Raw genomic sequence first — 11,577 nt, 5'->3', positions numbered from 1 at the left:
TTTTACCTATTTATTTAGTTCATGATCTCCCTGAACACCTGAATATTCTTGTTTTCCAAAGAATGAGACTGTCTTTTGGAGTTAGACAGTATTTGGTTATACTACATTATCATTTAAGCAGATAGCAACTGAAACTTACCGTTTCTCTCCAATTTGCAGATTGGACACACAGCATGCTTTAGACACCACACAAAAGGATATTCAAGAAGTGCAGGATACAAACAGAATTGGCAAGTACAGAACTGCCATTTGTTAAAAACTCATGTCTTTCTGATGTGCGTTTCTCTGACATGCCTAGTATGTATTTCCCACATTAAGGTGAAGATGAGCAGCTTTCTTGAACCACTGCTCAAACAACTGAAGGACGTGTCTTTATCAGAAGGGAAGCATGACTCAATTACAATGTTGTAGGAATGGAGTTAAACACAGACCATCTCAAGTGAGAACAGATTTCCTTCCCTGAAGAACTCCAGCAAATCTGAAGGCATTCAGAAGCCAAAAGAAGTTTTGTGGCTATCATAAAGGTTAGCTTCAAATTCCGGATGCAATTAATTGAGGTGTGTCTTATGCAAAATGAGTGTGGCTCTTTTACCACTGCTGCATAGGAAAATCATATTTCCATGTGATGTAGGCAGATATTTGACCCATCAGGTCAATGTCAACTCTCAGAATTCCAATTTTCCATTCTGCATGTAATCTTTCCTACGTACTTACCCTTTCTCTCCAATTCTTTTACCATCAACCAAATAGAGGTAAATATTTTTTACAGTAACTGATCAACTTGTAGGATGTGGGAGGAAATTCAAGCATTTGAAATGCATAAGTTAGAGTATGCAAAATCCACACCACACCACACCACACCAAGGATCAAAGACTTTTGTCACTGTTATGAGGCAGTAGCACTCCCTATAGCTGCATTGCGCAAACTGATGACCTAACTTGTGGGACAGCTCACTAGAACACCCTACCCTCATTATATGGGTCTTCAGTCAATGTGTATTCGCAGTTACGCAAAGTATCTATTTCTACCAACACATCCTTATATGCATCCAAAACTCAGTTATGTGAGGAGCAATACAAGTCACATGCGCACACCTCACAGTCTCATTGTTGGGATGAGAAGCACCACTTTCCCGCCAATACAAGTCAGGTGAGCGCGCCTCACAATCTCACTCCCACCTCTCGCATTGGTTTTGGCAAGGTGTGGATGGATCTTGAGCTCTTAAACTTTTGTTGGTTTTACCTACGGTGCAGTGATTTTGTGCTTGGAATATTTAACTGTGCCTCCTAAGCGTCCGATGTCATATCTTGGGCCATCAGCCGAGCGGCAGAAAATCACTTTAACACTTAAAAAAAAGTTGGAAATTATAAACAGCGTGGCATCAGGTGAAGGTAACACAGCTCTGGGATGCTACTGCTGGGAACAAAATCTTGCCTTTAAAGTTCTTCTGTCGCTAGGCGATCCTAAACATTTGGACAGCATTCATCCTAACATAACAGTCCGTTTCCTGCTGCCTAACACAACATCGCTGATTCAACCACTCGACCAAAGTGTGATCCACATCCAAGGCATATTTTTTTATGGCGAACTATCTCTCAGATGCTGCAAGCAACAGACGATTTTGAAAATCCCAGGAGTTTACCAACGGTGAGGGAATGCTGGAAGTCGGAACACTTGGCACAAATGGCGATGGACATGGACCCAAGTTTATAACGGATTCAGCATTTCAGTCATTCCTTGCCATCAACCCTTCTTCCCTTCAAACAAATTTATGCTGAAAAACGAAATGTTGCCAAGCAAACAACCCTCACCACTTTCTTCAAACCAGTGTCATTTCCTGCTGCCGGCAGTTGAAAGAGTTCTGTGACTCTTCCTTCACCCCTTGCTGTGCTTGATATGATCCTGACAACCACAACCATCCACCATCTTATCCATGTAAAGCTGCCTGACACCACAACCACCACTTATCTCCTGGAGCAAATACACCTGCCAATGTTGGTGAGTACTGTACACCTTAGTATGTTTAACTTTCTATGATTTATTACATTGAATATTACCCTAAATTGATAAAATATAATATGAATGTTGCCTGGTGGTACTGCTTTTGTGTTGTATCGGTATGAAAATGTGAATAAATTCCAGATAAAACATATTCAGGAAGCCCTCTGGTACGCATCCCCGTTTTCTCCATTTAAATAATTATTCACATTATGCATCGACTGCAAGGAACGTATCGTCCACGTATAACGAGGATAGGGTGTAGTTCGAAATGCTAGAAATTTGACTAAAAACATTAAGTGGAGGCAAAGCTAATTCAAAGGTGTTACGTGGGTTCATCGCAAAGCCTGAATGCAACATGTTCAAGGTAGTGTTGGTATCGCTGTCAATGTTGGGAGTGAACAATCTGGGTCCTAGAGCGAGGCACTACCCAGTGGTCGGAGAATTTAAACACCAGCCCAGAAGGTCTGGAAAGCCCAGGGGTCAGGTTGACTTTGCTTGCTGTTTTACAAGGATGTTGCCTGGATTGGGGAAAATGCCTTATGAAAACAGCTTGAGTGAACTTAGCCTGTTCTCCTTAGAACAACAGAGGATGAGAGCTGACCTGATAGAGGTGTATAAGATGATGAGAGGCATTGATTGTGTGGATAGTCAGAGGCTTTTTCCCAGGGCTGAAATTGCTAACATGAAAGGGCACAGTTTTAAGGTGCTTGGAAGTAGGTACAGAGGAGATGTCAGGGTTAAGTTTTTTACTCAGAGAGTGGAGAGTGCATGGAATGGGCTGCCGGCAATGGTGGTGGTGGATACGATAGTGTCTTTTAAGAGTCTTTTGGATAGGTACATGGAACTTATAGAGAAATAGAGGGCTATGGGTGAGCCTAGTAATTTCTACTGTAGGGACATGATCGGCACAACTTTGTGGGCTGAATGGCCTGTATTGTGCTGTAGGTTTTCTATGACTCTCATTCCTCTCTGTGACAATAAGGCTGTAAACTGATTTGGCAGCTGTTGTCTTGAGTTTTGCAGTGATTTTGCTCCACTAATTTGATGAACTGAAAACAAGGCTTGGGCCTACTTCAGCAGCTCTGGGGAGTAGATATGTAGACTCCGTCTGATTTGGAATGCAGTCATTTGCTTCTGTTTGCATGATGCATGTCTGCCCCCCCCCCCCCACCCCACCCCTTCTCCGTGCGGTGGTTACGGTCTTTACTATTAAAATTGGCTTCTTAGTTTGTGGCTGCCTATAAGCAAACAAATCTCAGTATATAATTTATACATTTTCAATAATAAATGCACTAGAGTATTTGACCAGTTTGCAAGGGTGGCAAGCAAAAATAGAAATAATATTCAGGGTTTTTCCACTTGTTGTATCCATGGCATGTAACAGGTAATCAAACTATAGTGTAATATCATTGGGGTACACCTGCAGCAGACCAGTTAACTACTAAACTAAAAAATCCAAAGCACGTAATTAGTTAGTCTTAGCCCAAAACATCGACTGTACTTCCTATAGATGCTGCCTGGCCTGCTGCATTCCACCAGCATTGTGTGTGTTAATTAATTAGTTCCACAGTTGCCATGGAAGTTTAAAATTCGGTTGTGAATATGAAGGAGACCACAGCACCCAGGGAGAATTGGGATAGTCCTAGTGAAAATGTTTAAACTTCACTTACAATTCCCGAGATCAGGACTGACCAAGTCACTTTTTATGCACTAAATATCCATTTTTTAAAGGAGAACCTTTAAGGACACCAACAGTGTGTGATTTGAGTTTCTCAAACTGATCTCCTGGGATTTTCACAGACAAGTCCCTAGTGCTTAGAGCAGGGTGCAAAAAAACACACAAAAAAAGCATCCATTGAGAAATTTGAAGGCAAAAATGCCTTGCTCATGAGGTCAGAGATGAGCCAGGCTAAACCAAGCTGACAGTAATTCAAATAACCACATTGCCACAAAGGTGTTACAGAAGGGCATCTCTGAATGCACATGTTAAACCGTGAAGTGCATGTACTACAGCAGAAGACCAGATCGGATTTCACTCCTGTACCCAATAATGTGGCCACAGTGTATGTTCTTTAGACTTGAGAAAAGGCAGTCCACATATCAATGTGATGGACAGCCACCTACAAGACCTTAGGAGGTTGCAGTTACAAAATTTGTCAGTGAAGCTTATGAAATAGCTTGTTTTTATCAATACTTACATACAGATGAGCTTCTCATATGCCTACAAACTATTTGAATAGTTTAAAAAGCATCAGGAAGGGTCCATGTAAATTTTATAGACCAAACATGTGAAACACACAAAATACGTGAAGATGCATATTTTTTTGGTCAAATTAGTCCACAGAAATATATGCGTACCCCTATTTATCCAAGAACAGTAGAGCACAACATGAATGACTTGACAAGTTGATTCTTACTGGCAGTGACTGATGTTGCCTAATTAGCACAGCATCTGATGCAGTGGAAATGTTAGTGATGCTAGGTCTCATAGAATACTGTACACAGTACCAAGGGAGCCATCAATGGAGATTCCATGACAGTGAATTCACACCAGATATTGAGAATTATAACTTATATTGTGGTTGTCCATTGACAGCAGGCCCTCCCAGGTATTCTCACCTGGTTTAGCCCAGCTGTTGAAGTGGTGTACCAAGGTGTGGCCACTGTCACATGCAAAGATACTTGGAGCCACAGAGAGGTTAGTGTTCAATTGGGACCAAAGGTAAGTGGGCAGCCCCAAAATAAACATGATAAGCCCCTTCAGAGGTGCTACCCCTCCCCAGACAGTCCATGCAAACAGCACAATGACATTTACCATAGTGCAACATAAAACTCAACATATCAAACTGACAGCAGGCAGAGCGAAATAATAATGATGCTTAACTGAGACTCCTTTGCTTGCATCTTTGTAAACAGCTCTATTTTCATCTGTAATATCTTTATTTTTCCCTTTCAGGGCTCTTTTGAAGACCCTGGCCTGGAGTTGCATGCTGACCAGTTCTTTGTGGGAATGGGACCCATGCTCAGGGTTTCAGAACTGGCCGTTGTTAGGCATGCCAAGGGCTTGGCCCAAGAGACTGACTTGGATTTGGAAGCCCAAGATCTCAGGGCCCTTGAGACAGGCGGATCGAGGGTCGGTGTCCCGCGTATCATCGGGGGGAGTTGAAACGTCTATGGCTGTGTGCCTGCAAATCTGAGATCTTTAAGATATTCAGGCATAGAGTTCGAAAAAAGCAGCTATTAGGGAGAGAGAGAGGCCATGGTATGTTGCATAACATGTAAAACACGGTCTTTGGGGTAACTGCAAATCTGTGTCTTTGCCATTGCTTTGCTCACGCTTGTGTGCTCAGTGGTGGTGATGTTTTATTTGTCATTGGGATTGTTGCTCACTGCTGCTTATGCACAGGGGGTGGGGGACATTTGGGTTCTAACAACTACCATTGATCTACCGTTTGTTACCTGCAGTCAAAAGTTAAAGCATGGAGCAGATTCTTCCTTTATAGAGACCCAAGTGCAATTTATGTATATGAGAAACACAACCTCTATATTTTACATGAAATGCTTTGAAATGAATTTACTAAGTATGCCACTGTTGACCTGAAATTGATGCTGCTAGGTTTTGTCGATTGTAGTCAAATCATTTAAACAGTCTTCAATAAATGATGAAAGGAATGAAGAAAATCTAAAGAAACTGTTCAGTTTCTAAATTCAGAAACTCAAAACAATCGAATGCTAGTATCAGCATAGTTCAAGTTACTAGATCACAGTATAAAGAATCTCACTTACTCAGGCTAAATCCTATAACTTTAACATGTAACAAAGTTCTCAGATCTTCCAATTTTGAGTTGCCTGGACCCAAAATAAATGCATCTTTCAAACATGAAGTAAACAAAATTTGCAAACAAAAAGGCCATTTACAAAGATTTGCTTTTTCCCCCACTTTATTTCAGATGACAAAGCTCTCGCACTAGATTTTAAACAAGCTGGTGAATGCTGACAAATTATTTCTCCCACAGAACTATACCACACGCTCCCAAGACAGTATAAATATGGTTTATCTAACATTAATACAACATTGCTTCAAATTACATAATTAAATGATCAAGTATCCAAGTATTAACTTATGCAATCAAAAGGCATACAAAATATTACAGACATCATAGCCTGCATAGTTTAAGCAGAAACTCAAAAATTATGCTTCTGACAAGTTGGTAAATTTCCAATATTACATCAAGAAAGATTACAAGTTTCAGAAAGTTACTGTACAGTATGAATTTAGCTACAACAAAGCATTTCTACCTTTAAAAAAACAATTACCTGTATGTAACGGGCACACCCCAGTGTACATTTTCTGCACAACACAAAAGGCAACATACCAATATTAGATAGCACCCCCATCCCCCCACCAAATCATTGTCTCAGGCACTCCCTTTGGATCAATTGTGGAGTGCCAGTAAGGCTTCATTTTGAAAACTTAAAACTCGTGTGCTTCTATATGCTGAGCTTTGCAAAATGCATTCGAGTGAACCAAAACATTTGGGACACTAGTGTGACAAAGGGACAGACTTGAATAAATGGTTTATTTTATGATTCAACTAAAATGCATTAGGCCTTTTTGAAAATACAATATAGATAAGAGGGCATTCAAACGTACTGTTGACTCTTAAGTTATCAATTTCTTTTGAAGTAACCTAGACATCTGTTGTGCAGCAACTAGATCTAGTGCGACTGTGAGAGGGCATGTAAACAGTGTTGAAACGTATCATGATCAGCCAGAGTTAAACCTTTTGGCGCTAGCGTGCAGGACACTCAATTGAAGAATCTCTGTACACGATTCATGTAGCATTGACCAATTCAGGCATACTTTCAATGAGTTATCAAAAAGCCGACAAACTGTTTAGCAATGCACAGTGTCTCAAGACAGGAAGCAGGGTGGAAGTGGGAAGGGAGGAACTGCTCAAGTGGTTCCAGCTTTTTACAGACATATGGAACATCGTAAATAAATTGTGGAAGCAATTTGTTGCTCAATTTAGCCATTCTTCTTCGCATCTGTAAACAGCACAGGTACACATGCTGTATTTCACAGCTGTTAAAATAATTAATGTGGACAAGAGTCTATACTTTGAAACCAATTGTGGAGGGACCCTCTTATTCTAGTTCAGAAACATACAGCAGCAACTCTTTAAGCTCACAAGTGGATTTGAAGGCAAGAATCTCAGGGTTTAAAACAAAACATCACCTTCGTCGCTCAACTCCTAAGGAAGCACCAGTAGACATTACAAAGCACATCTAAAAACTTCACGTTCTTCTGCTGAATTGGCCAAGCTGGCCATCTTCAATGCCTTCAAATGAATTAAGTGATCAATCCTCTGGTATTATTGGATGCAGCAGTTATTCCGATGACCATTGGAATCCTTGAAGCGCAGACGCATTTTGGGACGGTATTTCTCCAAGTACAGGAGCTGCTTACTATTAAAGGCCCCACGTCGTTTCCTGTTTTAAAATACAAAGGCTATGTAAGTGTTTCCATTCAAGTGGCAGTTTTCTGCCGTTCAATAAATTGCCTAAAACAAAGTCCTTCAGTTATCTACATTCTCCAGATTCTAATATTAATCACTGTATTTGGCTACTTATGCTTTAGGGTCATAGATCAAACACCAACAATTATGCACAGCACTAATAACAAAGCGAACAGATGATATCCACAACGTGTGGGATAGCTGCCATGTTCCTAGAGTATTTGGGTTTTCTTCACTGATGCTTAAGTGTCTTTTAGGAAAGGAGATAGGAGAAATACAACCAATGCTACAATTAAAGCAACGTTTTACAGTCTGTGAGGCACCAAAGAGGTAATTGGCCCACATACTTCAAACTGTACAAATTAAGTGGCAAGAGAGGAAGTTGAAGGTTACACTAGTAAGCTAAGTAAAATTAGCAGAGAAGAGTGGGAAACTTGTGGTTCCTGTTCCTTCGATGTTGCAAGAAAATTAATAGGAAAAGGAACTTTAAATGCTAAGACAAGCTTCCCTCTCTCTCAAAGGAATATTTAGCACAAACTAGTAATTTACTAGGGAGCATTTGAAATTAGCTGAAAATTCATGGGCTGCTGCACATTAAAAGCCATGTTCATGAAGCGACATTTCCAAATTATTGCGAAATAGTATTGCTTAAAGGGTGAGAAAACATCTGCTTTCAAGCATGCAGTGATGAAATAGATATAAACTCAATGCATAGCATACATCAAAGTTTTAACACTAAAAAATCAGCTTCATTATCTTTTGGTAACAGTCAGTTCCTTGACAAGTTAACTCTGGAACTTCTGACTTTAAGAGTTTTTTTTGCAGAAAATAACTTCATATAAGCAGAGATTTAACAGGACAATATAATCTTCACTTACTGTCGAATGAACTGAACTGCATCTTCATACTTCATTCCACATTCAATTAGCGCCAAGGCCACCAGAACTGGAGCTCTGTTTAAAAACATTTATTTCAATCTTAGATCATGTCACTACTAAAAAAAAATGCTAGTGACATCCATCATGCTTCTAAACCTACCTGTTATAAACCCAGCTTACTCCCCATAAATCATACAGCAATTCGCACTACAGTGCAGTTGAAATAAGTTATGCTCCACTAACTGCTTTATTGTTGGACCTTTCTCAGAAGAGATCTGCCTCAGAATTCTACTCTTCCCTGCTGCCTTAAGTTCGATATACACCATTCTTGTACCACTAATTCTCCAGGCATCTTATGACCCCTTAAAAGAATTCCATGTAAGATAGTGTGATCAAACCAAATTTAAGGAAATTTGAATTTAGTGATTATTTGAGATGGTTGCAAAAGAATCAGGTACGAATATTAGTCCAAAGTCAACAAAACATTCACAATATCCGTGTTCCAGTGCTTCATTATTTGGTTCTTGCTCCATATTTCTTCTTGACTAGGCTAACATTTGGCTCAACAATTCTCTGTTCAAATGACATTTTCCCTTCCTCTCTGGAACAAAGATTTCCTCTTCAATATTCTATACAAATGAAGAATATAAGCATTATTCAAAGACTGTGGATTAAAGAATGTAAAATACACACCGTCCAAGTCCTGCCACACAATGGACAGCAACACAACAACCAGGCTCTTCTCGGAACTTAACTCTCAAAAGGCTAAGCCAATCATCGACAATCTGGTTGGAAGGTGGAGCACCATCATCAAAGGGCCAGTCCTGTTAAAGAGAGTTCTGATTGTTATAAATAAGCCAATTTACTAGTTTATATCAACATATCTATTATGCAAGTACAGCTTGTGCCAAAGCTTTTGCTAATTGAACTTGTAATTTGGCATCCTTTATGATCTATTGAATATAAACCAAGGTAGTCTGTAAAATTGTCTTCTGCCAGAACCTGTGTTAGGAGTCCATTGGAAGGTTTAACAACCATGTTAAGCCAGATACACCAATTTAGCATTCATGCAGGCCTTAAGTTGTCTTAGCTTGTATTACAACAGGAATCTATTCTAGTCCAATATAAAAGCATGCAAACATTTGAGTTAACCAGGATACAATCATACTGATAATTCACTCTTCTCAGGACAACCACAACTGGCCAAATCAGGCACAGGATCTTACAAAGGTGGGGCACAGACTAAATCATTAGAACATACTAGATCAGAACTATTTTGTACTTGAGTTATTAAAATAGAAATGACAATGTAAAACTAAAATCAAGTTTTACTCACCAAAAACTGAATGCCTTCTTTTTCAACTGGAGATGTATCATAAGTTGCTTCACATACTCTAACAACTGTGGTAACACTGTATTTCTTCAATTCCTGAAAAATCATTTGGTATGGTAAAAGACCCGTGGTATATTTGATAGTAATCAGCACAATGTATTGCTTTTATCCAAAATTTTACTAATTAGCCCCCTGGATTTTAGTCTATTCCAAGTCAAGGGTTTTAGCCTTCAATGTTTCCCAAACTCCCATTTACTTTTAAATTACAGTATTTGCTACTCAATGAGCACTTGCTCTGGTGTACAACTAAATACTCTATGATTGCAACTTTCAAGCTTGAATTATCCAAGGATGTGCTTTAAAAGACACAAGAAAACAACAGTCTTCTGTAAAGGACTGAATGGGGAAAGAACTTCAATCAAATTTTATCTAAAAATTTCTCAGTGTCAATGAGTAAATTGAATTAGTGTCAAAACTTAAAACTCCAAAGCTCAGATACAAATTCCATAAATAGAAACCATCTATTCCTCCATTAGCTTTAACTACTTCAGTGCCCCAATCACCCATCAGCAGAACGTTGCAACCATCAAACAGTGGTGTCCTGCAGCTGAACTATATCCAATTTTGAACAAAAACATTGCAAATGTCCATGACTCTGATCTTCAGAAGATCAACTGTGGCAAATAATCTCATCAGATAAAAGAAAATCAAGAGCAACCCCCAAGAGCATTACATGGATTACAATGGCATCAATGATCATATGGTTTGTGCAAACTGCATTTTGACATTTTACTGGTAAAAGCACATCTCCATATAGAAACTTGAGATTATATTATTTCTGTTAGTAGGAATCAGGAAGATTCACCAGGAAGAGGGTAAACCGAAGGAGTGGAAAATTACCAGAATACTAAATGATAAACATTTAATTCCTTCAAAATGGATTCTCACCTCTATGAACTTATTTAAGGTTGCATTGGTAGGGTTGTGTGTGATCAGGAATCTCATGTTTTTGTAGGTAATTTCCACAGGTGCTGGGCGATTCATTCGAGCCATTTTCTTATAAAAAATGCACAAATCTTAAAAAGTGAAAAAACTATCCGGCAAAAAAAGCTGAAAATAAAGGTTCAGTTTTGTTTAATTCCACCGCCAATGGAGTGCTTACACTTTTGAAGGCTTTTGATGAAGCTCTTGACAAGCAGCAAATCTTCAATCCAGTAATACTGTGACCAACAAAAAATACAGCCCACTTGAGTTACCCCATCCAGATACAGTCTCCAATGAATCTTCTTCTATTACTCCCAGTTGCTGGTAATCTGCTCTTGAGGGGGTTTATTAAGTGGAATAGCAGTAGACTTCTACAGTTCACTTGTCTGCATAGATGTCGTGCTGTGCCTGGCAGTAGTCTCCACTGCCCTTCAGAAACTCCATAAATGTGTGACCTAGAACACCACAGAACTGCTGCAATAAAAAGAAAAAGACATTAACTAGAACATTTTATTGGACGCGTACATTATTCTTTTCCTATATTAAGTGAAAGTAACTAGGTAAAGTATTCAAAATCTTCCCATAAACAAGTTAGTAACTAAAAATATAAAAACATGTTGATAAGATACTGATCTGATGAAAGCTGTCAAGGCTTTGACTAATGTATCAACAAAATTTAGTAATGATAATCTCAGAATCAGAAATACCATTTCAAAGCCAATCAATTCATCCAAGATATCTACTTGGCAAAAGCATTTTGCTAAAGCTAGATTCTACTTGCTCCTCCACCAACTTCAATATATTACCACTTGTGCCCTTCCCTTGCTTTCTAGTACATCAGAACTCCACAATTAGATTTTA

The 11,577-nt window shown here is 39.1% G+C and overlaps 1 protein-coding gene across 1 annotated transcript; it reads right to left on the bottom strand.

The window, feature by feature from the left end:
• Positions 1 to 5,925: 5,925 nt before the first annotated feature.
• Positions 5,926 to 10,819, bottom strand: ptp4a1 (protein tyrosine phosphatase 4A1). Its single transcript, XM_059982278.1, has 5 exons — positions 10,681 to 10,819; positions 9,736 to 9,828; positions 9,093 to 9,223; positions 8,400 to 8,474; positions 5,926 to 7,495 (listed from the first exon to the last, which is right to left on the bottom strand). The coding sequence occupies exons 1-5, from the start codon at positions 10,783 to 10,785 to the stop codon at positions 7,378 to 7,380; spliced, it is 522 nt and encodes a 173-aa protein (XP_059838261.1). The 5' UTR covers positions 10,786 to 10,819; the 3' UTR covers positions 5,926 to 7,377.
• Between the last annotated feature and the right edge of the window lie 758 nt (positions 10,820 to 11,577).

The sequence above is a fragment of the Hypanus sabinus genome, chromosome 10 (assembly GCF_030144855.1).
Source record: "Hypanus sabinus isolate sHypSab1 chromosome 10, sHypSab1.hap1, whole genome shotgun sequence".
Lineage (NCBI taxonomy): Eukaryota > Metazoa > Chordata > Chondrichthyes > Myliobatiformes > Dasyatidae > Hypanus > Hypanus sabinus.
Note: the sequence above shows the minus strand (reverse complement) of the source record. Positions and strands in the feature narration are given on the sequence as shown.